A 27,797-nucleotide genomic window follows, 5' to 3' on the forward strand; every position below is an offset into this window, starting at 1 on the left:
CTAGAAATCCGTGAATAAGTCTCCTCAAGTAGGAATGTCACTGTCAGGTGTCCTACATGGATTGGCTCAAAAGCAATTCATTTTAATAGTTTCATAGCCATTAAAATCAGATCTGGTCCATGATCTATTGGTTGGTTATCTTTTACATTTGCGAGGATTTCTACTGTGTGGATTACAGCCTCTAAAAGGGACAGCCGCAGGTTGAAGTGGGACCATTATCCGTGTTTTGCTGGACAATGCCTAGGATAGGACAAGCCACGGGTGTGTGTGTGTTTGGGGAAATAAGTTCCCTGCAGCTGGAGGGTATGGAAATGTGGCAAGCCAGAACCTTTCCTGAATTCTCTGTCCCCCCTTGACAAAATCCCAGGCTGGGGCTAAAGAGACTGGAGGATGCATTGTACAGAGGCAGCAGCTGGAGAGGTGTAAACTTAACACAGCCCGGGCAGTTGCTGTTGCCAGGAGACCGAGTAGCAAGCTTGGAGGGAAAGGGGAGGGAAAGAGGAGGAGGAGGAGGAGGGAGTGGGCTGCAGTAGCAGCTGCTGCAGGGAGCTCTGGGTAAGGAGGTGCTGTGGCTGCTGCATTAGCTGCTGCCGCTGCTTTTAGGAGCAAGCGAGAGGCAGCAGCTCTGAAGCGGGCGGCGGGGCAGATCCGACTGCAGCTGTGCGGGATCACAGGCGCTGATTAATCCCTGCAAGCGGCCGCAGGATTGCGAGAGGAGCGGAGTGCATGCAGAGTTCAGGCTGCAGTCCGGCTGCGCACAATGGAGGAGGAAAGGTATGTGCTGTCCAGGGCAGACGCCTTTGTGTTTGCATGGGGGCTGGCAGGGCATGCCAGGCACCCCGCAGGAGACGCAGCGTAGCCAGGCGCTTATTTGTAAGTGTCACGGCATTCTTCGGGGGGGGGGGTGTGAGGAGGGGGTTGTCAAAGCTTTGCATTGTGAGGGATGACCGTCTCCGTGAAACACATCACCCCTGGGCACTCCCCCCCCGTGCTTCCTCGTACAAATTGTCCCAGGTTAACTATCTCTGAGTGGGGAGTGTGTGTGCTTTCAAGATTCAAAATCCGCCTGTGTGAGCGCCTGAACTAGTGGACTTTGGAGCTGTGCAATACAAGAATCTCAGCTTTTTTTTTTTAAACAGTCTAAGAGGAAACATTCTCGTGGGAACTGCCTTTTAACTTAACTTGGAAATAAGCTTGCTTAGAGTTGCATAAGCTGATCAGCAAGAATGTGAGATGTGTGACTTGTAAGAACCAGATCACGTAGCCAGTGGCTCTCATTGGCATGCAAGAAGCAGTGATTTAAGTAAAGGACTGTCAAGTATGGGGGGGGAGGGCGGGGTGGCCGTGTTAGTCTGTATCCACAAAAACAAGGAGTCTGGTACCACCTTAAAGCCTAACAGATTCTCAGTGATTCTGAGAATTGACCTTAGTTCTGAAGCATGTCAGGCTCCTGTTCTTGCAAGGCCTTTTTTTCCTAATCCCCTGCACAAAATATCTGTTGTTTTATCTTCTAATTACTAGACATTGCAATATCATAGGTGAAGGTTACTTTTGCTCAGAAATGAAAGGAATTTATTTCCATGCAGAACTTTCCATAAAAAAGACTTTTTTATGAGATGTTGGAATGCATTTTGTCTTATTGACACTGGCATTTAAGGAACATACGGAGGTGAGGTGTAGAAATTTATGGCGGATTGATGTAGTGCAGCCTACCAGTAAAGTTTTAAACTCTGATTTAGTGTTTGCCGTACTCTTTAATTTCAGCTAGTTGATTTCAGTTCTGTAAATCTTGACTTGTACCCAGTGGCAGCCATGTAGAACTTTTTGTAGTTAACACACAAGTTTATGAATTTTGCAAATATACTGAGAGTATATTGACACATCCTTTGTAAGCCAAAACCACAGACCTGTGTTTTATGACAGGTAGAGAGAGACAGCAGGACCGAGCTGTATAGCTGCTCATAGGGTAGATAGGCCATTAACTATTTCCTGTGCAGTCTTGTTTTTGTCTGTGCTACCTTGGTTGCTGTAGTTTTCTAAGAAAAAGCCAAGCTCATAATGGCCACTGAACATACTGCAAATAATGAGAGATGGCTCTTGTGATTGTTGCATGGAAATGCCCTAGAGAAGAGTTTCAAAAACGGGCTCCAAGGAGAAACTGCTGAACTTGAATTGATATGCAAACTAGATACAATCAATGTAGGCTTGAATAGAGACTGGGAATGGCTGAGCCATTACAAACATTGATTCAATCTCCTGATGTAAGTATTCGCACACTTCTTATCAAACTGTCTGTACTGGGCTATCTTGATTATCACTTCAAAAGTTTTTTTTTCTATTACTTGGCCTCTCAGAGTTGGTAAGACAACTCACATCTTTTCAGTGTGTGTGTGTGTATACATACATACATACAATCTCCTCAATATATGTTCCAGTCTAAGCATCCGATGAAGTGGGCTGTAGCCCACGAAAGCTTATGCTCAAATAAATTTGTTAGTCTCTAAGGTGCCACAAGTACTCCTGTTCTTTTGCAGATACAGACTGACACGGCTGCTACTCTGAAACCTAGAGAAGAGGGGAATATAAAATATTTACCATGTAGGCATTCTTCTTTGAATCCCCTTGACGCTTTCTGAAGCCAGAAACTTAAACTTCTAGAAGCTGAAAATCAGCAGAGTGCTCCCTTTCCAAGTTGTGCTGGAGACCTTTGTGTGGGGGGAAAGTTTTCACTGAATAATATTGATGGAACTGCTGCCTTTTGGGATGTGAGGAAAGCTTTGCTTCTCCAACATACTGTACCTAAAACAAAACCTGGCTGCAGTCCTTGAGCAAAATTCTCATCGCAGCCAAAGGGGGCTGATTTTCAGGGCAAGATTGTGGTTTATTCACAGCAACTTATCCCGAGCGACATAAGTTATGCAGAAATAAGCTGTAGTATAGCCATAACCCTAACCCAGGGGTGGGCAACCTATGGCACAGGTGCTGAAGGCAGCACGCAAGCTGATTTTCATTTGCACTCACACTGCCCAGGTCCTGGCCACCGGTCCAAGGGGCTTTGTGTTGTAATTTAATTTTACATGAAGCTTCTTAAACATTTTAAAAACCTTATTTACTTTACATACAACAATAGTTTAATTATATATTATAGACTTATAGAAAGAGACCTTCTAAAAACGTTAAAATGTGTGACTGGCACGCGAAACCTTAAATTAGGTGAATAAATGAAGGCTTGACACAGCACTTCTGAAAGGTTGCCGACCCCTGTCCTACACACTTAAAAGTGGGGACCTGCGTGAACACTTTTAAGCTTAATTACTAGCTTAAATCTGGTACGCTGCCACCAGCCAGAATTTAGTGTCTGGCACACTTTCTGTTCCCCCAAAACCTTCCCTGGGGAACCCAGACCCAAACCCGCTTGGGTCTTAACACAAGGAGAAATTAACCATCCCCCTCCTTTTCACCCCAGACTTTCCCCTACCTGGGTTGCCTTGAGAGGCTTCACACCGATCCAAACTTCTTGGATCTTAAAACAAGGAGGAATTAACCTTCCCCCCTCTTTTCCTCCCCACCAATCCCTGGTGAGTTCAGACTCAACCCCTTGGATTTTAAAACAAGGAAAATCAATCAAGTTATTAAAAAGAAAATTTTTACCTTTTCTTCCTTTAATTAAAAGCCATCTCTGTAAAATCAGGATGGAAAATGCTTTACAGGGTACTCAGATTTATATAGATCAGAGGGACTCCCCCGCTAGCCTTAGATTCAAAGTTACAGCGAACAGAGGTAAAAATCCTTCCAGCAAAAAGACACATTTACAAGTTAAGAAAACGAACAAGACTAATCCGCCTTGCCTGGCTATTACTTACAATTTTGAAACCTGAAAGACTGATTCAGAAAGATAGGGAAAGCCTGGGTGTACGTCTGGTCCCTCTTAGCCCCAAGAGCGAACAACACAAAAAGCACAAACAAAGACTTTCCTCCACCAAGATTTGAAAATATCTTGTCCCCCTATTGGTCCTCTGGTCAGGTATCAGCCAGGTTTAGTGAGCTTCTTAACCCTTTACAGGTAAAAGAGACATTAACCCTTAACCATCTATTTATGATAATAGTTCTTTAAAAACTGTCAAGTACTTTCTCTGTGTGTTTTTTGCGGTGGCTTTGTTTTAATATTTGTACATGTGCTTAAAATTTTGATGGGAACACTTTAATAAAATTGCATAAAAATAGTTTAGGCTTCAAGGTTGACCTACTTTAACTTTCTTCTCTGGATTTCAATTTCTCTCTCTCTATCAAATTAAAAAAAAAAAGTACGTTATCAGGTCAGCTCAGGTCATGCCATACGTAGGTCCTAAACCTGCCAACACTTGTATTTTTAAGAAACGTTTACGCTTGGGAGCTGTTCAGTGGGACTGCTTGCATGTGTTGTAAAGTTACTCATGTGCCTAAATGTTTGCAGAGTGGGTGATTTTGTCTAAGCCAGTCAGGTGTGGCAATCTAAATTATTTACTTTGAAATCACAGTTTTCTTTTTGTCAGTGCTGGTGTGGCCATTCTTTGTCCTGCAAAACTACACGGCTGTATGATCAAAAATCTGTTGTTTACCTTTGGTGAAATTAGACACATTTTATCGTTCAACCAAAAAAAATGAACCTAAATTTTCCAATATTGTAATTTTAAAATAATCGTTTCGGATGATTTTGCATAAATGTGGTGACATCTGCCTAGTATTTTTCTGAGAAGTTTAATATTTGCATCAGAAAGCAACTGTGATATTGGTGTTTAATTTGAATAATTAATTTTCTTAATTAGGGTTAAATTTGTTATCCTATGTTGTGGAACTCTTTATTGTGATTTTTGTCAAGTTCACTTTCCTCAAAATGTTATTTTTGGGTTCTAGTGCTCATATCTGCAGTATACTCCAATTGCATGTTACCATATTTTCTGTATCCATTTTGTATTAATAGGCAATGCCAAAAATGCCTTAACAAAATAAGGGAAATATTACTGCCCTCAAAACCGAAAAATCCTTTCCTTTATATTGATTTTTTTTTTTAATGGGGGAGAGGAGCAGAACTAGCCAATTCTGTTTCATTACTTTCAAATGCTCTGCAAAATCCCCCCACAACACCTCCCCAAAAATCAAGGCTGGCATTTTCAAAAAAGCCAAAGTGAGTTAGGTGGCAAACTCCTATTGAGTATTGGGGATATTTGGCAAGTTGATTTCTCTAAGCTCATTTGACAATCCTAGCCCATTGTGTTTAAAATTATTTTTATTTTCATGTGGCCTTACAAAAATAAACATTAGCTAGTGCTCGTTCATTCTCTCTCTCTCTCTCTCTCTCTCTCTGTCATATAGCTAGCTATGTCAGCCTCTTTTATATGTACTATAGCATTGACAACAGATAGAGTGGGTGTTAGGTTGTCTTGGGGGTGGAAATATTAGGTATAATAAATATATTTGCTTCCATGTATTTCTTGCCACTCATTCTAGAAGTAAAATATTGCTGTCCTTTTTATTTTCTACTTGCTTTGTTTCCTTCAGTTAAAAGTAAAGTCCAAAAAAAAATAATTTTTGGCTATGATAAATAGATATCATAATAAAAAACTTCCTTTCTTAAATTAAAAGTAAGGAAGACAGTTCTGTCAATATGGATAGCAGTTCTGTCTTGATAAACAAATTCTTTCTTAGCTTTATAAGTCAGGTGACTGCAATTTAATATCTGTTTAGTTCCCAGATCAAACTACATTAGATTGGCATAAAGGCTGAGTACCTGTCAGCAATTTAAGGGTAAAAATCATTACAAGGATGCTGTAATTATCCCATAAATAGGCACTACAAAACCAAGAAATTCAGAGTTAAGGTTAATTTTTAAGAGAGCTGACCTGTCAAGGAATGGAAATGCACAGTTAAGGTCCCAAACAACCTTAACTCTGCCCTCTGTAGTAACATTGTGCCACAACTATAAAATTATGATTAGTACATAAGTGTCTGTAGGCCTGCTGGCCACCTATGTGTTCAGGGCCACCATCTTCCCTGAGGGCAGCTTGGCTCTGCTGCTGTTTGAAAGTAGGCCCTTTTAGCTTCAGCCCCATTGAGAACAGTGGGACATGGCAGCCATTTTGAAGGAGGGCAGCTCCTCATGGAATTCTTGGCAGCAGTAGCAGAAACACTATTCATCAGTCTCGGCTGTAGAAGAAGTTTGTATGGTGCCTTCCCTTACGGCATGGAAATCCCTCTGTGATTAGGCAGATGGCAGATCAGAGGCAGTGCAGGTTTCCAACTTCTTTCCGTGGCATCATTTTCTCCCTCTCCAGGAGATGTATGGGGATTCCTGGTCCTATCATTGACTGACTGCCCTCTACCTCCCCTTCATAAAATCCCCTTTTGTGGGTGGGGTTGTTTTACCAGCAGCAGCATCTGACAGGGCCATGGTGGCTTCTTGATCCCTGCTGAAGCTGTTCTGTTGCAGATCCTGAGTGGAGGAGCAGGACGCAGTACAGCAGCTGCTTGTGCATAGAAACCAGGGCCGTATCCCCTAGTGTCTGCATGAACCTTGGGAAGCTGCGTGGTTCAGTGAGCTGAACTTCTTGACCATTCTGTGGAATGTGCGTGTGGAAACATGCCCTTCCCCCATCTGAGGAAGGGTCAGCTGAAAACTTTGCAAGTCCAAACTCACGGAGTGAAGTCCATTGCAAAACTCCTGTCGACTTCAACAGGAGCAGGATTTCACCCTTTGAGTTTTTCAGCCTCCTGTGTGTGCCAAGGGGACAGTTTAGCTCTTAGGAAGTTTGCGTATTTGCAATATTTCGATATTTTTCCTCCCTTTTGCCTACAGAAACCATCTGATGTAGTTACTGCTGGTAACTAAAGCAGCCCAGTTCTATAGTCAGATGCGCGCGCACAGCACTGGTAAAGTTCTGAGATTTGTAACCTTTATCTTTAATACCTTTCTTGTGATTGGTTAGAAACGTGATAGTTTTATTGGGGCTCACACCGGATGAGCTGCATTGCTAGAGCAGCTGTTCCAAAGTTATGCCAGTAAAAGCTTTACCCCACCCCTATCCCCTGCTTTGCTGGTGAATATACGTATTGCGTCTGCCTTGCCCTAGATGATCAGACTCTGTCCAGAAGAGTTGATGGCCTTGATTCTGCATTCTGTGTACACCCGTGACCACCTCCACTGAATTTGCTGGGAGTTTTGGGTGTGAGAGGAATGCAGGATTTTGCCTCATTGTTGCTGCTGGTAGACAAGTTAGAAGCTATTGAGAGGGAAAAGGGCCACAATGTTTGGGTATTTATGGGTAGGGTAGAGGATCAGCATTTTCTGTGTTAATGGACCACATTTAATAGAGTGTGGCTTGAAAATCCCATTGGTAATTGGGGAATTTCTCCTAATGAATGGAGAGGAGAGGACGGGGCTGAGGCTGATTTGCTGCAGAAATCAAAGTTGGTTTTTTTTGGTAGTTGAAATACGACGTGTGAGCCATTCTGGTTGCAAAGGTGAAGCAATGCCATGATCTCCTCTGAGCCTGTGGATAGACCTTGCTAGTGTACCTCTCACTGCTTGGGCCAGAGCACCATCTTACATTAATTTCACTGCTGCTGTTTGGGGAAACTCTGAGGTCAGGGCTGCTTCTGCTTGGGAAAATTCTGAGTGGCACTGGAGGTAGGAACTGAGGCTGCTCATAGAAGAGGAGTCGTCAGAAATTGGAGGCTGCTTGAGGGGCAGAGCTGCAGAGAGGCTGGGAGAATATGGAGAACGGCAGGAGCAGCCCCTCAAATTGAAGAGGGGTTGTGGTCAAGCTCTCCTTCCCCTGAGATGGGAAACAATGTGGCACCAAGTGGAATTTAGAGCAGGCTGAACTCTAGGGTCTGCTTTATTGGCTAAGGGTAGTTAGGATGCAGGTGGCATAGAGTTGGCTACATTGGCTTTATACCTCTGAGGATTTGCCTAAACCAGTGTAATCCTTGGCTGCCGATCTTGCGTACTTTTTGAGTTGTTGCGCATGGCCACGTGCACATTAGTTCACACATCATCCTTAAATGTTCATCAGAAATCTTCATTCCATAGCTAAGCCTCCTCACTATGTTAAAGAACAAGATCAACTGGAAATCTTGTCATTTTCACAGATGTGTTAAAGGCTCTTGTCAACTTGTCCTGTTGACCCATGCATCCCACAAAGTGGGTATTCACGTATGAAAGCTTATGCTCCATTATGTCTGTTAGTCTATAAGGTGCCAAAGGGCTCTTTGCCGCTTTTACAGATCCAGACTAACACGGCTACCCCTCTGATATTTGTCAACTTGAATCTTTTTAAAAACTGACTTTTTAAAAAAAAAAAAAAATCTTAGCGAGAACCCTTTAAATGGGATGTCTTGATTTTAAAAAAGTATTAAACATGTTGGCAACAGTAAGTTTTTTTTTTTTTTTTTTTCTTTTTTTTTTTTTTTCTTCAGCTAACTCTCACGATTTTATGGTGAGCCTCAAGATATCGGATGGCTTTCTTATAGCCCCAATTCCTGGAGTCAGTTAATTATATGAGAATATCAGCTTTCATGTTAAATAACCTCGCCCCCTCCTTCCCTCCAGCTGCTAGCTCTCATGGGGGTGGAGAAAAGCTTGAAAACGTGAAATTTAAAGGCTCTCTTAGCAGAAGGCAAATAAAAAGAACCTGAATGTAGTAGTTTTAAAATCTCATGATTTTTAAACCAGTTTTAGGAATTTTGAATGCTTGGACTTGGCAATACTATGAGAGAGGTCTTTGGGCACACTCGTAATGCCACTAAGCCACCCAAGTGCTCTGAGTCCTGCTGCGTTCTCTGTATGCATCTATGCATGTGCTTGCAGCCTCTTCGTTTTCAGTTTCACTCTCAGCTCTGCTGCTGGTAAATGCCCTTTTTCAGGGCCTAGGGTAGGATGTATAGTCAGTGACCTCTATCTAGCCTCGTGCTGTAAAATGAACCAAGTAAATAAACGGGGGGAGAAGGGGAGACATACTCCCCCCCCCAACCTCATTCAGAGGACTTTTGCGGGTAATATAGGTACAAGATTGTCAGTCAAAGCTTTCTTCGGACAATTTGATGGTTTAGAGATGTTTCAAGTACTCAGGCTGCTCTAGAATGCCCCATCCCAGGGGTGTGTGTGTGTGTGTGTGTGTGTGTGTGTGTGTGTGTTTTAAATCTAGGCGCTTTCTCTCATGTTGTGTGTAAATCCCAGACTGACATAAGGTGAAATTAGCAGGTACCGATTTACACAGGGGAAACAATGGAATTGATTCTATGCAGAGTGCTGTTAAATGAATAAAGTAAGCAAACTAGAAACTGGGAGAAATATTTTTCCCTATAATCAGTAATAATAATCTTGGAGATTACTTGCAACAATAATAAGCTTTTTTTAGAATAAATCAATTTGTTTTTTAATGGACAGTGTCTATTTACAATAGTGACACTGTCCATTACAGAAGTGTTGTAAGCAAATAAATCCTTTTAGCAATATTATCACTGTAAAATATTAACAATGTTAGAGTTAAAAATCCACCTGTACTGTTCTGGGTTAAATCCAGGCCCTGGTAATGTCAATGGGAGTTTTGCTATGAATCCTTATGGGGTTCCTTTACTTCCTACATTTTTCCCAGCTTTGGAAGTGAAAATCAGTTAAATCAGTTGCACTTCTGGGTTCTTCATTATTGGGTTTCATGTACTGGAGGGGAACGTTTGGCTGCTGAAAAGTCTGGAGAAAGGACTATGGATTTAAATAGAGTCACAGTCTCTCATTCTATTTTTTTTCAATACTGGAAACATTGAGCTCAGAATAATTTTACACATATCTAAATCATAGACCTTATGTTAGTGTTGCCTCTTCTGTGCAAGACTCTGAACAAGGTAATGAGGACACTGATGTGCCTTAAACTTCCAGGTTAGGGTGATCCTTGTTAGATAGAACACGTTGGGCTAATCTGCTTCTGCTTGGATAGTTTGCTGTCCTGAAAGGAGGCTCTGGTTTAATAATCTGTCCTTTTATGTCTCACCTGCACTACACCCGGTTCCTAAAGTTAACACAGAATGAGGTGTGGCCTCTAAACTAATACAGTGGACGTTGTACAAATAATTTTGATTCCCATTTTCTGACTTATCCCTGTAGAGTGCATTCCATGCTGTCTCTTTCGGATGAGAGATGGAAAAACCACAATCCTGCTCTGTGAGTGGACGCTGACCAGCTTGTGCTTAAGTCTATACCTATGCGCAAGGCAATTAAGCACCCACTTAACTTTAAGATCAAGTGCTTTGGTGAATCAGAGCCTGTTGGGCTTTTCTTCACTGTAGTAGCTCTCGGCGAGCTAAGATCAAGTGTGAGTAGTCTTTTGGCTTTTCCAAGGCTACGATCAAATGTCTTGATGTTGTTGGTCTTTTAGACTCAAGATGAAAACCTTGTCTGTGTTTCTGGGACCTTGACGTAAAAATATTATCTAAGTTAAGTGTACTAAATCCAGCTGTTATTGCTAGGGATGCCACCTCCTCTCTCTCACTCATCACACACACGGCATACCTGTTACTTAATGCCACAGATCCAGCTGCCCCACCATTATGCCAGGGCACAGGACAAGCCTGCAGGGTCTGCCCCTGCCTCCCAGCGCTGGAGGAGGGACACATGGGTCCTAGATCCAAGCCCCTCACTTCCCCACAAGCTGGGCTCCCAAGCTCCAGCTCCCGCTGTTGGTCGGCCGGGGCAGGCCAGCTCGGGGCAGTCCGACCCTGCAGCACCCCAGGCTTCCTGCTGCAGCCACCGCCACTCCCTCTGCCCCTGGAGCCACCCCTCATTGGTGCGCTGTGCCATCTGTCTGTAGCGCAGGTGTGGTCCCCGTCTCTGAGCAGGCTCAGAGTGGTGTAGTATTATACAGCTGTTAAAAACCCACAACTTGGGAGTTTAATATCCTGGGAAGACTTGCAGATTTCCTGGCCAGCTGCCACAAAAAGCGATGATCCTGGGAAAACCTGGACAGGTGGTAAGCCTTGTTACTGCCTGTGAGCTAGCCCAGCTCTAGTGAGAGCAGCCACGCTGCAAAGCAACCTTGGAGTTACAGAATGATTTGGATTAATTGCTGCCTCCCCACTGAATTACCAGTTTGAGCATCGGTCTCACTTGAGCTTCAAGCCACGCTCCCTACCCTCCGACTGGCCAGCTAGCTCGACCTTTAAGCAGCACGTAACTCGCGTTAGAGATTTTTGTGGACACGTGTTGGGTTTGGTTGATCACGTGAGTGATCACTCAGATTAACTGGGTTGTGAAAGCACACTCTCAGGGTATGCCCACACTTTGAGCTGGGGATTGATTCCCAACTCAACATAACTGCTAGCTCAAACAGAGCAAGCGCATGCTAAAAATACAACATAGTCATGCAGGTGTGGGCAGCGGAAGGGTCTAGCCACCTGAAGTATGTTTTCGTCAGACTATAGGCATGTACTGATGGCAGCTAGCCTTTCCTGCCACTTGCACTGCTGTGACTACACTCTATTTTTAGTGCACTAGCTTGGTCAGAGCTAGTGTGGGCATGTCTCCTCAAGCAGTGAATCACCCCCTACCCCACTACTTAGACTTGAATTTGTCCTCATGTGCTTGGTTCACATTTCTTCCCCTCCCTACTCTTGTCTGGTCAGCTGCAACCATCTAACCAACCAGCGGTAGCTGCATTTCCGTGATCCTTTCCGTATACGGACACTGATCCTAGAAACAAGGATGACCGTGTCTGTGACTCTACACATGTGAGTTGTCCTGTTCATACTACTTGCAAGTGCAAGTGTTTGCAGGAGCTGGGCCATAATCTGTAAAGCACTGGGGATCCTTCAGGACAGAGCTTGCTATATTAATATGAATTATTGATATCTTTAAATTCAGTTATGCTTGATTCAACATCACTGAAAAAGCATAAACTTTCCCTTCCTTCTTATCCTCATTTTCAGCATCAAACAGAGTTCCCAGTCACCTGATGAAGCTGAAGATAAGGAGAAGGACCAGCGCACGGTAACAGTCAATCCTTCTCACATGGGAAAGGCATTCAAGGTCATGAATGAATTACGGAGGTACTTTTTCCACGTAACATGCATCATCTTTGGTTTATCAGACACATGCTGAGCAGAGCAGCAGGTCATTTGGGGCACTTTAAAAATATTCTGTGTATTTGCTTTAGCACAAAAGGAGGTCACGCAACAGGGTGTTAGCAAAACAGTAGGAAGAAGCAGCCAAAGTGTAGACACTGTAGAGCACTGCTGTTCCCACCCACACACCTGTCTACCTCTTTGTCAAAAAGAAGCCAGCTGTGTCTCAAAAAACATTTTCAGAGCCATACCTGCCATTTACTAACAATCGGTTTAAAGTTTCTTGCTACTTACAGCAAATCCACACACACACACTATATTCTCAACAGAGCAAATGGCTTGAAGACCAATAATAGAACATTACAGATACGAGGACACCTACACGTAATTACAGCGCAAGGATTGCTAAAGTGGAATTCTCATTCTCTTTGACTCACTGTCACTCAATCTCAGCTTTGCACTGCAAAGTGAAAAAAAAAAAATTCACACCACCCACAAGCCAATTTAAAAACTTTACACTGCTCAAAGAACTCCAGCACATCTTTGATCAAGGGTGTGTATGTGTGGGGGAGAGGAGAATTGTTACTTTAAGTGGACTTAAAAAAGAAAAATCAAGTTCTTTAAAAGGTGCCTATGGGTGTGTCAGCCATTCAGTGGTGGTGGATGACATTCAGCTTGTTTCTGGAGTCTGCCATCTTCCCTTGAAGCAGGTTGAAATTCAGTGAGCATTTGACTTTCATTTATATGTGACTTATTTGAGTCCTTAGCCTGCCAAACGGTATCTTTGGTTTGACACTATTATTCTGTTTTGTTTTAATGTGAAAAATGTGTATGTAACCCACATACTGTCTCTTCCCTTCCCTCTGCCCCTACCTTTCAGGGGTTGAATAGGTTGACACTTCTAAAATACATCTTCTCCAATAAGGAGAGGGACTGGAATCCTCTCCCTCTGCGGCAGATGCCACCATGCTTGGGCTGCCCAAGTGGCGGGGGGGATAACAGAGAAATATGAAGTATCGTTCCCGTCTCTCAATTCTGTGGTGTAGAGTGCGTTTCCTTTTCAGTCTCCCTCTGCTGGCACAGGGATCAGGAGACCTGAATGTAGGTGCTTGTGCAGCAGAGCACCAGGCTGCTGCGGTTATGCTGAAAATCCAATATTGTATTCCTTTAATTGAAGTGCACTGGAGGCCCTAGCAGTGCTGCTCTCTTGGTTTCTGTGTTTTGCTAGATCCTGTATGTTACTCAGCTGACTGCGGAAGGTTAGATCTGCCCTTAAGCACCTGCTTTTCAGACTGCATCTTTGCATGCTCCTTAGCATTGCTTTCTCTCAGTTTTTGAGTCTGCAGTCCTAATGTTTGTATGGTGCACTGCTTTGAACTAGCGGTCAGGAGTGCTGTCAGACAGCCTGTGGAAATGGTTACCTTGATTAACAGTGATTTAATTCCTATTGATCTAGTAATCCCTTTCAGAAAATCTAGATTTAAACTCTGAGGAGTAGTGAGACCTCTAACCTATTTGCTACGGGTTAGGTGCTTGGCACATTCATCTTCTGAATGAAAAACTCATTTGTATGAAATGCACTTTTTAGATGGTAGGATCCCAGAGCGGGACTAAACAGAGTTCCTTCCTGATAGACTGAATGTGAATGATCTCCAAAGCCTGCGTTGTATTTTGCTCACACAAAAGCTCCCTTTGCCACCACCATTCCATCAAAGCTGGCATAAATATGGAACACGCAGTCTCTTGTCTGTTTCTAGGTGTTGTCTTTCCTGCATGTTTCCAGCTTAATCTTCAGTGTTTTGGGAGTCGTTTTATTAGGTATCACAAAATCCAGGGGACATACCTAGTCTGTTAGAAGTTTGTGTGTGTTCTGTTTTGATACGGAGTTTTCTAAAGCAAAAGCGTAATAAGCTGCATAGAAGAGAAAGTGACATCTGGATTTGTAGACCCTGATCTTTTTCGTAGTATGACACCTTCAATGAGCACCCTTATTCTGCATTTTAGATGCTCAAGTAGGGACCAGATATTTTATGATGATACTGAGCACTTACAATATAAAAATGTCAATTAACAAATCCTCAAAGGAGAGATCTGTGATGGAGATAAAAATGGGCACGGATTCCTAAAAACTTACCCAAAGCCATGCAGTGAGTGAGTGGCAGAACTGGGGCTAGAACTCGGAAGTTTTTGGACTCTCAGCCCCATGCTGACCTGTGCGTTAAACTCAGTCACCAAGGTGAATAGCAGACTCCAGTGAATGAGTGCACTTTGTGGTGATGCTCGTGAGAATGACGTGAGGAACCCTTTGTGTGCTATTCAGATCTGAGGAACACGCTGTGTTGTTCATGTGCTGTAGCATCAAACCTTCTCTTTCTACTAGCCCTGTAGTGTCATGTGGGAAAGGAAGGAGCTCTCTCCCCTTTTATCCCACTTCCCCCCCCCCCCAAGGCTGCTACATCCTGGCTTTATGAGGAAAAGTGGGTGGCAGATCGATGTAGTGGCTGATCTGCTAGGAGGTTCCTTTGTCCCTTTCCTAGGCCATGCTGTGGGGGGAGATGGAGGCAGTCTGAACTTTGGGGTTCAGAACCCTGTGGCCAGCCTCCCAAATCCTTCCTTTTTGTGGAAAAGAATGTGTCCAGTTTTATTTCAGGTAGGGATCTCTGCAGCTTTGAATGGGAGCAGGATATGCTCTGTAAAGAAAAGTTGACAGAGGCTGGTTGTCTCTCTTGTGTTTCAACCTTCCACTGAGACTCCAGCAGTTGTCAGGTCTTGCTGGATGATTCAGGTCACTTGTTTGTGACGTAGGAACTCTGCTCATTTTTCCCAAGGGTATTTACAGAGGTCCCTTTGCATGGCCAGTTGTTCTAAAACCATGTTGTCTTCTCTGGTGTCTTCCAGCAAGCGACTCCTCTGTGACGTGGTGATTGTTGCCGAAGCCATTGAGATGGAAGCCCATCGCGTTGTCCTAGCAGCCTGCAGCCCCTATTTTTGTGCAATGTTTACAGGTACTTTTCTGCCTCCAAACAAAGTTCTATGGTTGAGTGTGCCCTGCAGATTCCAAGACACACAGTCATGTCTTCACGATAGACCTGCTGAGATGTTGTGGGCTCGGGGCTGCATGAAGGTCTTTTCCTGGAAGAGAAGAAATGTAGTGAAGTCCCTAGCTGCTTATACCAATGAATGTGCTTGAAAAATCTCTTGGCTAAATTCCCTTTGGACAGGGGACCATGTCTTGTGCAGGTTTGAGGACACTGGCAGCACTTGGTAAAAATTGGATGCTACCGTATGTGTCCCTCAGGTGGGAGATCTGTGCAGTGTGGGACACAGAAGGAATTAATTATATGTGGGTTGGCAGATAGCTTTTGAAGTGAGATGTTTCACTTTTCTAGACCAGAATTTGGTGTGTTAAAGTGTGATTTTATTTATATCAAACATTTATACAGTGCTGTAAATTTGCATGGTACATCGCACGTACGTCCTCCCACAGAAGTCCCCGTCTCAGAGCTTACAGTCCAAAGGCCTTGTCCTACAAACACTTGAGCACAAGGGATGGAGATTTTCCAAAGAGTTTGGCATTGGTTTAGTTCTGCTCCTGCTGAAGCGAATGGTAGAAGTGCTCAGACCAAGGCTTTGGAAACGCCATCCGTGATTATAGGATAATAATTCAGAGTGATCTGGACGAACTGGAGAAATGATCTGAAGTAACTAAGATGAAATTCAGTAAGGACAAATGCAAAGTACTCCACTTAGGAAGGAACAGTAGGTTGCACACTCACAAAATGGGAAATGACTGCCTAGGAGGGAGTACTGCAGAAAGGGATCTGGGGGGGTCATTGTGGGCCACAAGCTAAGTATGAGACAACAGTGTAACATTGTTACCAAAAAAAGTGAACATCATTCTGGGGTGTATGGCAGGAGTGTTGTAAGCAAGACACGAGAAGTAATTATTCCGCTCTACTCTGCGCTAATTAGGCCTCAGCTGGAGCATTGTGTCCAGTTCTGGGTGCCACATTTCAGGAAGGATGTGGACAAAGTAGAGGAAGTCCAGAGAAGAGCAACAGAAATGATTAAAGGTCTAGAAAACATGACCTGTGAGGGAAGATTGAAAATTGGGTTTGTTTAGTTTGGAAAAGAGGAGACTGAGGGGACATGAACAGTTTTCAAGTACACAAAAGGTTGTTACAAGGAGGAGGGTGAAAAATTTTTCTTGTTAACCTCTGAGGATAGGACAAGACGCAATGGGCTTAAATTGCAGCAGGGGAGGTTTAGGTTGTATGCTAGGAAAAACTTCCTTACTGTCAGAGTGGGTGAACACTAGAATAAATTGCCTAGGGAGGTTGGAGATTTTTAAGAGCAGGTTGGGCAAGTACCTGTCAGGGATGGTCTAGATGATATTTAGTCCTGCCATGAGTGCAGGGTCTGGACTAGATGACCTTTGAGGTCCCTTCCAGTTCTATGATTCTGTGTAAGCAAAACTACATGCACGCTTCAGCGTTGGCAAGATTCAGTCTTACGTTAAGGCAAAAAAGTCAAGAGCAGAGAGTCTCTGAGGACAGAGTTGGAATATTTCCACAACACCTAACTCAACTGAAGACTCAGCCTGTTAGCTCAGCTGGAAGACACCTGCACTGCAGTACCCTCTCTGCTCCGAAGCCCCTTGGCCATGCATATTGAATTTCCATTGGCAAATCTTTGCTCCCACCTGACAAATCATCTCTATGCCTCCAACAGATCAGTTATACCCCCAAGCAATTCTGCCCCTCTTCAAATAATTCCAATCAGTACTGCCACCCCACCCAAATCTATCTCTTTGCAGGGCTCTCCAGTTGCTGACTTTCCTCCTGTTGCTGTCCTGAGTAGGTAGACCTTTGACTTCCCCCTCCACCTGGGCCATCTATTTGCTCCTCTTCTTAAAGGAACAGCTACCAGGAGGCCACACTGTTTCCCTCACTCGCCTTCCCTTCCTGAAGAAGAACCAACAAACCCAAATACTCAGTAATAAAACAGATTGGATTTTAAGGTCCTCTGAACGACTCTTGTGATAGCTTAACTTCAGCCCAATGCGTTATGTGGGAAACCCAGTTTTGGGAACGTTCTGTGATACTCCTTGACTTGTGGTCACCAAAGCATTGGAGGAGGGTCAAACGAGAGCTGTGAGCTCTCTACATGGATGCTCCCTCCTTTAAAAGGGGCTTAAATTGGGCCTCTTTCTGTCAGCTTTATTGGAAGAGTTGAACTCCTTGCTAATCATCTGTGAAATGTGTTTTCTTTGTCGTGACTTAAAAGCTATAGCAGAGCCAGGCAAAGTTTGTGCCAGAGAGAATATGGTCCTAACTGAATGAGAAAGGGGGAGATGCAAACGTGAGTTCATGTGTTGCGCTTGTTCTGCTGGGATTGCATGTGTCAGTGGCTTTTGGGGTGTGGAAAATAGAAGGTCCATTCACTTAAAAAATAAAATTGGTTGACGTTGTGGGATGTATAGGCAGGAGTGCGTTGATAGGTACTTTGTTTACCAGGAAGTTTTTTCTCGTAAGGCTGAGAAATCTAAGCTATTAAGAAGCTAGAGAGCTGAGACGGTATCTTGGGATTGGATGTTAGCGGTGGTAATGTCGCTACGTGTAAGGAGCAAAGCAAGAAAGAGTGCGCTGCTCCGAGGTTTGCACTGAGAATATTTGTTACTGTCTGTGGTGGTAGTTACACCAGCCAACAAGAGTACAGCCCTGGAGACGCCTCTGATCCTTAGAGGGCATGTCTGCCTGAAACCAGCCATCATGATTAACTGGCATTAATAAGGGGGGCAGGTAGACTCGGTTGCTGTTCCTGTACTAGAATTCTGTGGGGCTCAGTAATGCTCAGATCTGAAAGTTAAACAGTAACCATCTAACCACAATCATGTGACTTTTTTTGTAAACTACCTTTGGCTATAGTGTTAACGATTTGCTGCTGTTCTGGTTGTAAAACAAGTTGAGCGGTAGGTCACTACCAGGCCTCTCCTTGGTTCAGTTTAGGGCTGGCTGTTCCCATATTTAAATTCTGAGTCTCCCCATTGCAAGGGTCTGTACCTCCACGTTGTTTCACTTCGTGGCTAGTGACCCTTTACAATAAGAAGCTGAATATTCTTCATTTTCTTTGTGTTACTGCTCAGAGATGAAACTTGACAGCAGTGGGGAAACTGTTCTTGTATTTATCCACGGGACCCATGCAGCAGTAGTGAGCTGTTTCTGAAAACCTCTAGTATGTGTCATGCTTGGCCTGAAAGGGACCTCTTCCGGGGCAGAGGAAGTTCACTCAAGGAGAAGAATCCTACGGCCATGACCATGAGGAAGGTGCCCATTGGGTTAGCTGGTAGAAAAGACGACTGTGGACAAGCAGGATCCAAACGAAGATCAGCCATTCATTACCTATGTACTATCATCCCGTTGCTGTTCAGCAACTCTCAATCAGTGTAGACCTGTACTGGATTTGAACCAATGACTTGAGATGAAGGACTCCCTATGCCAGCACCTTTAGCCAGCTGATCTCTTCTAGTTATGTATTGTTTAAAACCAAGACTTTGAATCTCTGGAGTAAGCAGGCACATCACCCACTGACGGTCATGGGACTTACTCCTGCTAACTCCAGAGCTGAATTTGGATCAGTGTTCCTAAACTGATTGCTTTCCCTTCATTATTTTTTAAAAGCACTTCCCATGGTGGTTTGATGGCTTTTTGTTCTGCAAGGGTGGTCATTCTAATGTACAACATTTTAAAATGAAACAAAACCAGATCCACTCCAGTCATGACTGCAAAAGCTGCAGTGATGTGAACGGGAAGTTTGGGACCCATACTGTAGAGCGATTGTGTTTTTGTTTTTTGGAAGCACAGAAGCAGTCAGCAGCAATCCAGATCCTCTCTTCAGATATTCGGCATCGCTTCAGAATCTGCTCTCCTCTTTTGTGTGTGAAAGGGCTGCTGTTGTGTTCTCTGACATGCTTGTGTGTTCTCCTCACAGGCAGTTTGAACAGATCCTTGGTTTAAAAAAACAACGAAAAAGAGCTATGAACCAAACAGTGTCCATGTGGAGCACAAGAAATGCAGTGCAGAGTGGCCTGCAGTGCTCTGCGAACAAGGCAATATCAAAGATGGGAGAGAAGAACTGACTAGCCCCCTGAGTTAATGCAGGCTAGAAAGAGCAATGGCATTGTAGTATACAGGACAGACAGTAATGTGTAGTGAGACTATATGCAAGGTATACATATGAAGTGCTTGCAGATGTGAGAGCAGTGGTTGCAAAGTCTAATCAGCAGCAAAAGGCAGCATTGTCCAGTGGGTAGAGCACAGGACTGGGAGTCGAACGCAGCCCAGGTCTCCCAGCTTTGACCCTGACCTGTTGCATGACCGTAGGCAAGTCACGTCCTGTCTGTTTCCCCTCCTACCTTTGTCTGTCTTGTCTATTTCGATTCTTTGGAGCAGGGCTTGGCTGATGTGCACACTGCTTAGCACAGGGGGACCCTGCTATCAGTTGTCTGTAGGTATAGTGCTAATACAAATAATTAATAACAGTGCTTTAGATTAAGACGTGAAGCGAGCAAGGCTTGATTCTGGTTTGTCGAAGACCTTAAGGTTTTTTTGAAAGGGTGTATGGGATGAGTTGAATTAATTCATCCAGTCATTCCAACACCTCCAAAGAGGCCTTACAAGATGCTATATTTGTACTGAATATGCGTGCTTGGGCTTGGATGGAACCATATATCACCCACTCCTATTATCTTGCTAACTTCCCTCCCCCCTTCCCTTTCAGCTCATAGTGTCAGATGTTCAGATGCTTCCTGGCTGGGAAGAATAAAAGGCATGTGAAAAGTGGTGCCTTCTGACCAGTGGAACAGGTTGGAGTGACCCACTGGAGTGTGGAGGGGCGGGGGGTAGCTGCAGCTCTACTTGGCTGGGCTATGGAGCTGAGCATAATGATCTAGAGATCTAGCAGAATGCATACTGCAGAGTTAGCAGCTTGTGGGTGGGCGTGTGAGCCCACACGATAGTTATTTTTGTTGGCTGTGTCCTATGAGTGCTACAAAGGGAGATGTTCTCAGATCCGTCTCTCTGAGCTATTCGTGTATTGATCTCTGCATAAGTGCCTCTGACTCTATCGTGCTCCTCTCTTTTTCAGTAAACCTATCCGTGTCTTGCTTGCTCTGAAGCACATATAAGGGATGTTACCATAGCACCCGGGAGACTTTTATGGCCCATTCTGTAATATCCTTTGTTCAGGACCCTTTCTTCAGCTGGGGAGAATTCTCATTCTCTCTTTTAAGCCCACCAGCTTCGAATACCACCAGGGATTTGATTTGACTTCACAGATGTGGGTCTTTTGCTTGTAAAGATGTCCTGGATTCCTTTACATGACCTTTATTATTGTTTGTTTTTTTTATTTGTTCAGTTCAATGCAAGACTTTATTGGTTTTACTTAGGGACCAGGTCCTGCTCATCCTACTCACACAGAGTGTAGTTCATCTCACTTGTGTGAATAAGGCCAGAGCTAGATGTAGTTCCCAGTGTCAGGACTTTGTTGAAACTTGGCTGCCTTCCTGTGTCTCATCCCATGCCACCTGCTGTGCTCTTAGCATATGGAGCTTTGTCATGTCATGTCAAAGATGACTTGAACATTTCCTTTACACACATGCAGCCTGTAACTGTTTTTCACAGAGGGTGAGTACAGAACTATTCCTCGGAATCCCACAGCAGCAGCACCGAGTGACTGAATTTCTCAGTGTAGTGATTATTCATATCCCGGTACAAGATTTGACATTTTGTTCAATTTCTCTTTTGTATAACTTAATTGCTTTCTTCTATTGTTTTACTTCTGCAGCTGGAATTTGCTTTTCTTCCTTGGCTTCTCAAAATGCTGATAAAACCTGGAGGTATAATGTCCCTTTCTGTAACTGATCATTAAAGGTGGCCTCAGGGATCCTTTCTTGCAACACACACAGTATTCTTTTGTTACTGACATGCGTGCGCACACACACGCACGCACCCTGTTTCTAATCAAGCTCAAAGTCAGCTACACTGAAGTATGCATGCATAGGCTGTTGAGCAGACACAGGTTTGGTTTACCTCCAATGGAGTCTCTTGTTGTTGGCTGCCTTTTTTTTAAGTTAACCTTAGATTTCCTTTGCCTGTCCCTCCGGATATGACTGTTCCTTGGCCAAAAAAAATGCTAGTGAAGGAGTGGTGATTTCTGCAGAGATTTTCCTGGTTTCCCAGTTTGTGGGAAGAGACCCTCAGGAGATTCACCCATAATTAGTTCTTATATCAAAAGACAACTTCTTTGTCACCTTCTGTGCTTAGCCCTATATGAGAGCAGTTAATTGTGTCCTATTGTTTTCTCATACATTTGAGTTTGGGCGACTCTCAGGAAGTTCTCTTCATCCAAGCACCCAGCTCAGGGGAAATGTATTTGAACCAGGCCAATCTCTTCAGTCTGCAGAACTGTGCTGGAAGCCTCAGGAGAAGAGGCTGCCAGAAGACTACCCCGTTCTAGGCATGCTATTCTTGGGGTACCTTCCCCCATTGCAGTTCTTGGGCTGTGAAACAGTGCGCACACACCCTGAGTGAAGGGAAGCCTCTCTCGTTGCCTCATGATATCGCTCTTTGATGTTTAGAAGGTGGCACTAATGGACTTCTGCCAGTCATCCTGGACCTGCAGGGATAGTGATTGGGTTCAGAGCTTTCAATATGTTTCTTAATTAGGGGTGGAGGGCATAGGGGGAATCAAAGTGGAGGGGAGGAGAAAAGCAAACAAACATTGAATGCCGATTTGAACTGAATTTCAGGAGACATGACTGAAAGAAAAGCAAAGAAGATTGAAATAAAAGACGTTGATGGGCAAACACTGAGTAAGCTGATTGATTACATCTACACAGCTGAAATAGAGGTCACAGAAGAGAACGTGCAGGTAAGCTGGGCTCAATACCTCCTGGAAACTGAAGGGAAAAAACCTTCATGGCTTAATCACAGACCGAGGAATTGTCACCGTAACTGATGCCTGCAGGCTACACAAAATGAAGGGCAGACTGTGACGCAAGCTACCTTTTTTTTTCTGTATTGTTTTGAGGCACTTTACTGCTTTTTTTCCCCCGCACATAAGTCATGTTACATTTAGTCTTCATTTTACGTTCCTGTTATAAGATTAGAGAGGCAAGGTGGGTGAGGTAATCTTTTACTTGTCCCACTTCTGTTGGTCAGAGAGAGGCTTATGAGTTTACATGCTTGTCTCTCTCACCAACAGAAGTGGTCCAGTAAAAGATATTACCTCACCCACCTTGTGTCTCTAATATCCTGGAACCGACATGGGTACAACACCACTGCATATAATAAAACTAGGCATATGCCTTCCAAGAAGCCGTGCTAACTTGTCGGGTCAGTCTGTCGGTGAAGAGACGCTAAAATAAGTGTAAGTGAGATGGTGATTCTTAAGTTCCTGATAGAAAACTCCTGTGGTGGTTAATTTTTAGTTCTTAGGGGGTAGTCATTTGAGTTGTGTGAAGCTTTGAGTAGAATGCAAATTTACAGCTAAAATTAGAGCTTGCATAGACGCTTCCAGTTCCTCCTTCCTTCCTTTGTATTCTGTCTAGACTTGAAGTTTTTTGGGGGAAGGACATTTGTTCTGGTTCTGTTCTCACACTGGTATAAATCAGGCGTATCTCGAAAGGAGTTATGCCAGTGTTAATTTTGTGGGGGAGCAGACTTGGGCTCCTCTATACCAGTCTGTAAAGCACTTAATACCCCGTTGGTGCTATACAGATGATGAAAAAATACTAGTTAGCTGAGATGGGTGGAGGAGAGGGTTATCTTATATAGAACCTGCCAATACAAAATAAGAATTACAAATATGATTCAATTTTGGTTATGAAGTCCTATTTTTGGGAGCTATTTGTGAAGAGAAGAGTCACAGGTTGATAGAGGTGATGATGTGGAGTGGGAAATAGGCAAGGGACCATCAAGAGGATCAATATGTTAAAGATTGAGAGGTGCTCAGATACAACGTTAATAGGGGCATGAAAGAGACTTGGATAGCTTCCAAATAATGTGTATTGGGAAATGTTCTCTCTCTAGCAGCTTGCATCTCATGGGCCGGGATATGGCTTACACATTGCCAAGACTGGTGTCTGTCTGTCTTATGGTAAACATCAAGTGGTTCAGATTGTTTGTCTCCTCTGTCCAAACGCTGGCTTACGGGACCTGAACAGAGGCCAGGGTCTTACTAATAGAACCCAACCACTGCTTTTGCTCTAAAGCCTTGTGGTGAGACTAATAGGTAAAGTAAGAGCACTATCTATCCTCTTTCAAAGATGTTTGCAGTCAAACTAGTTCAAACCCAAGTGGATAGAGGCCTAGAAAAGTCCAACAGGAATAGAGATATTTGCATGATCTAAATAAAACAAACCCCCAAACAGCATCAACCCCATGTGACTTCTTTAAACGTCACCCTGCCCCCTTTTGAAAGCCCAGAATTAAGTTAATACAGGAAACTGCATTAACTTAAAGAAAGTGAAACTGATTAGAAACAAAGATGAAACTGACTATTTAGTCTGTTTCAATATCCAAGTTGATATTGTAATGGAAATGTCTTATATAGAATTTAACATAGTTTTATATTGAAACCAATAGGACAGAAATTACTCTTAAACACTCATAGTAATGCACAGAGAATGATCTCCTTTTCCATGATCTTTTTTTTAAACCATTCTACATAACATAATGAACAGTTCTGTTCCTCCCATAGAGCCTGTGATGGCTATAGAAAGGAAATCATTCTTTGTCTCTTTCTCTTTGCATAGCTATCCGAAGAAGCTCAAACAGAAGAGTAAGACTGTTAATGTCTCAGGTGTATCTACTAAAAAGAAGAGAGGAATTTTTTATACCGATTTCAGCTCTCCCCCCCCCCCCCCCACCTCTCCAAGCCCTACATCACTGTCCCAATGTTTCTTGCCTCCAGCCATGCCACTCAAGGAGAGTCATTTTAAAAAGTAGTGTTATCTTGACTTGTCTCTTTTATGCTTTCAGAGTTTACTCCCTTGTTCTCTTTAGTGTGTCTGAAATACTGCAGGCTTTAATTTCTTTTTTACTCACTGGAATAGCCGTATTCTCATGTCCCAAGTTTTGTCTTTCTAGTTGGCTAGCTGTGGATTTCTAAAGGGATTTTGTACAGTTTGACCATGATTTTCAGATTTTCTCAACGGGCGAAAAACAATTTCTTGGTACAGTTGGCACCAAGTGGTGCCAAATGTTTTGATTACAGAAGTTACAAGAACTGAGTCAGGTGCTACAGAGTCAGGTAAATAAATGAAAACCTAGGATCCTGTCATTAGGAAAAGGGAAATGAGAGCAATTGAGCCTAGAAAAGATGTCACCGAAGGTAGCTTCGAGGGAGTGAATATTCCAACATGTGCCCAGAGTTTGAGCAATGTGCAGCACTTGATGAAATAGGAAGCAATAGATTTTAGCACCCACTTATTTGCTATTATGGGCTTAAAGTACAGGTAGAGGAGACATCTGTTGTGCAGGTGATGCTGAATGTTGTGCAGAGCTGCAGTAGATCTTCTGAAGTGGAATAGGCAGTATTCACGGGGTGAAGCTCCATCTTCCAGGGCACGTCTTTTTGTAATTATGCATCATTTAATTGCATGGGATTACCACAGTAGGGAAGAATTGCTTCAAAAGGGCCAAGTGACCTAGAGTCAGTTCAGGTTTTCTGTTTTCTGCATAGTAACGAATGTGAGGGTTCATGAAGTTCTCCTTGTCACAGGGATCCAGATTCCCCCTCGTGGTGAGTAGAGGGAAGCCAGGGAGTCATTCATCTTTCTCTTCTGGTCTGGTGTGGAATACTCATTACAGAGAACGGATGTAGGGGGGAATCCCCCTCTGCCATGCAGCAATCTGAGGAAATCTTCACACGGGGTTTCCACCCTGTTGCCTCTTGCTGTAATGTGGTGTGAGTTTTTGTTCTCCCCCTCTGCCCCCCCTTCCCCTTATTGTGTGTGTTTGTAAAATCTGGCCCTAACGAATTTGCAAGAACATGTGATTATTGTGAGTCCAGTTACGTACATTCCCTTTTGGCTTCATTGGAAGCAGCAGGTGTGCCTCTGAGCAGAGCCTGCGGCCCAGTGTATTCTAATTACATGGCTTGGTAAAACCCTGCAAATCTGGCTGTTCCAGCCGACTGTTATCGTGCCAATTATGTGGATTTCCCAGTGAAGAGAAGACTTCAAATTGTAGCTGAAATGAATGTCTCCCCAGTGGCTTTCCATTGCTCTTCTCAAAGCTGCTGGCTCACTAAAGAGTTACGGGGAACAAAGGCCCACTGCTGACAAAGGCTCAAGGCCACTTCCCCCGAGTGGAGATAAAGTCAAGGTAGAGAATTAAAGTGCCGCCAGGTTTCTGAAGAACCTTGTAATGCTGTGAGCTTGATGAGAGTTCACTTGAACATAAAAGGGCCCAGGAAGGGGGATTAGAGCAATTCTGCTTTGCTGAGCCAGCGCTAGTTTGCTATGGTGCTGGAACAATTTTTGTAGTGGAGGCACAGAACATGGAAACCATGTATTTGGGTGGTTGTTACTATTTCAAGCCAGGGGGTGCGGCCGCACCCTGGTTCCAACGCCTATGGTAGTGCAGCTATTTGGAGGGAGACGCAGCTCTGTCAGCCTCATGAGGGCTGGACCAGTGAGGTGCCATTAGCATGGGGCTCCCACAAAAATTGTCCCCCTCAGCCTGTGATAAGTGCTTTGACCCTGGAGTGCGTATGTTGCAGAGAGGAGTGCGAGGAACAGTAGAAGGAACATGATTGGATTCGTGTTTAAACAAAACCGCATTCTCTCCCCCAGAACCAGGGAGGGGTGCAGTGCAGCATTATATTGAGCATGTGTTCTGGAAATGCCTGTCCTGTATTTGTTGCACAGTGACCAGCTGGTGGAATCTTGGGTGGGCATGGAATCTCAAAGGGGCTGGGATTATCCTCCCCAGGGAAACTCTACCAAAAATACCTCAATCCTGGAGCAATCTGGACTTCACCAACCTCCTCGCTCTAATAAATGTTGCTCCAAGTGTTTTTGTGAGCTCCAAGGATAGGTAAATCTTCTCTGGCAGGGATGCTGTGGCAGTGCCTAGAGAAGAGGTGATTCCATCAGATGGAGGGATATTACTCCAAAAATCGTCCATTCCATTCGGTTGTGGAATGCTAATGCAGGACCCCTCCGAGGCCCCCTACACACAGCACGTCACTGGGCACAGATCCTTAACGGAGCTGCTTAATTACCTGCCTGCATCTGAGAAATTACCATCCTAATTGAGCAAGTCATTGTCAATAAGTATCATTAGGATAAACTGGTTCCCTGGGAGTGGACTGATTAAGCTGCTTCCACAATTAAACCCTTCCCAGTTAGGTGCAGGATGCTGTGTTTGAGTGCTTCCCAGTTGAGTGCAATTCCACATTGCATGAGGAATGCGTGTGTGTGTATGATATTCGTAGAATGAAAAATGCCTGAGAATACAAGGCGTGAGGAGAAATAACTGGAGTCTCTGCTGATTTTTAAAAACTATTACAGATTAATGTGGTCTGTAAAATGTAATAAAAAACCTCCCATAAACTGCAGCATTTTGGAGCCTTCAGGGGTTGCACCCTTTTACCCCACACATCTCTGGCAAAACTGGAAACTGTTTTTTAAAAACAACCTGGGCATACGGGAAAGCCGTGAATGAGGAAATGAGAGTCCTTCAGCATAGTGTTAAGGAAGCCTGATTTCTTGCTATAGGAGATATTCTTGTCTTGCATCTGTCTCTAATGGAGTACCAAAGAGATCACCTTAATATCCCTCTGCTGTGGCTGTTCAGTTTTAACAGGACCCAAAGTGGAGTTCCCCCCTAATCCCTTAGAAAGAATTAGAGGCCAGTATCGTCTGATGGAAGATGGACAAGGAAGGGAAACTCATAGCACCTAAAAATCATAGCGTGGGTTTTGCAGTCGCAATCTGATGTGGGAATAGGCTGAGTTGTTGCACGCTCTCCTAGCCATTTGCCAACAGACACATTTGGCCATTCTACACTATAAAGTTCAGGAAGGAATATTTTGGGCGAGTGAGCAGCTGGAGTTGCCTCCCCCGCACCTTTCATTTTATATCCACCAGTTTTTTTCTCTCCTTTTCTCTGGCTGTCCCTCTCCTTGTTTCTCGATGTGGAGATGTTAGCACATGTCTGTTTGGTTCGTCCCATGCACGCCCACATGGAAGCATTTCACTTGCAGTGCTGCTGTAGTATTTCCCCTGGGAAAGCATTTAAATGCAGGAGGTACTCTTCATTCCGAGCTGCTAGTGCCGGTTGGACATCATTTGGAGAGCGGGGCAATAAAGCAAATTCTGTCTCTTAGACAAACCAGACAAATCAAAGGAAGCTGAATGTAGCTTCCTCTCAGTCCCACATGCCATTTGCAGCTGCTCATCTTAACAGCGCTGTGTTTTCATCTGCCTTCCGCGTGGAGGATCCATGTGCTTCTGTGTCTGAAACTATGCAGAGCACTTTCCAGGAAGAGGCTGCAAGGAAACAGCAGCTCTTCAGGACATCTGTTCGGGAAGCAGCCTTCAGTCCTCTGCTGATGTGCAGAGTACCTTTCATTAATGAGGATGTGTGGTTTGTCAGGGAGGGTTACAATGCCAGATCTAAATCTTTGATTCAGACCTG

General features: G+C 43.9%; 1 protein-coding gene across 3 annotated transcripts in view; it reads left to right on the forward strand.

The window, feature by feature from the left end:
* Nucleotides 1-569: 569 nt before the first annotated feature.
* KLHL3 (kelch like family member 3) overlaps nucleotides 570-27,797 on the forward strand; it is a 71,860-nt gene continuing 44,632 nt past the window's right edge. For 2 of the 3 annotated variants that reach the window (XR_007775465.1, XM_050962243.1), the window contains exons 1-4: nucleotides 570-774; nucleotides 11,956-12,075; nucleotides 14,989-15,095; nucleotides 21,899-22,020. Coding sequence is in view for 2 of the 3 variants with exons in the window: in XM_050962243.1 (XP_050818200.1) it covers nucleotides 761-774; nucleotides 11,956-12,075; nucleotides 14,989-15,095; nucleotides 21,899-22,020 (363 nt within the window). In the remaining variant the exon portion in view is untranslated. The remainder of the gene's footprint in view (nucleotides 775-11,955; nucleotides 12,076-14,988; nucleotides 15,096-21,898; nucleotides 22,021-27,797) is intronic. The other variant, XM_050962244.1, reaches the window with a different exon arrangement.

The sequence above is a fragment of the Gopherus flavomarginatus genome, chromosome 7 (genome assembly GCF_025201925.1).
Source record: "Gopherus flavomarginatus isolate rGopFla2 chromosome 7, rGopFla2.mat.asm, whole genome shotgun sequence".
Taxonomy (NCBI): domain Eukaryota; kingdom Metazoa; phylum Chordata; order Testudines; family Testudinidae; genus Gopherus; species Gopherus flavomarginatus.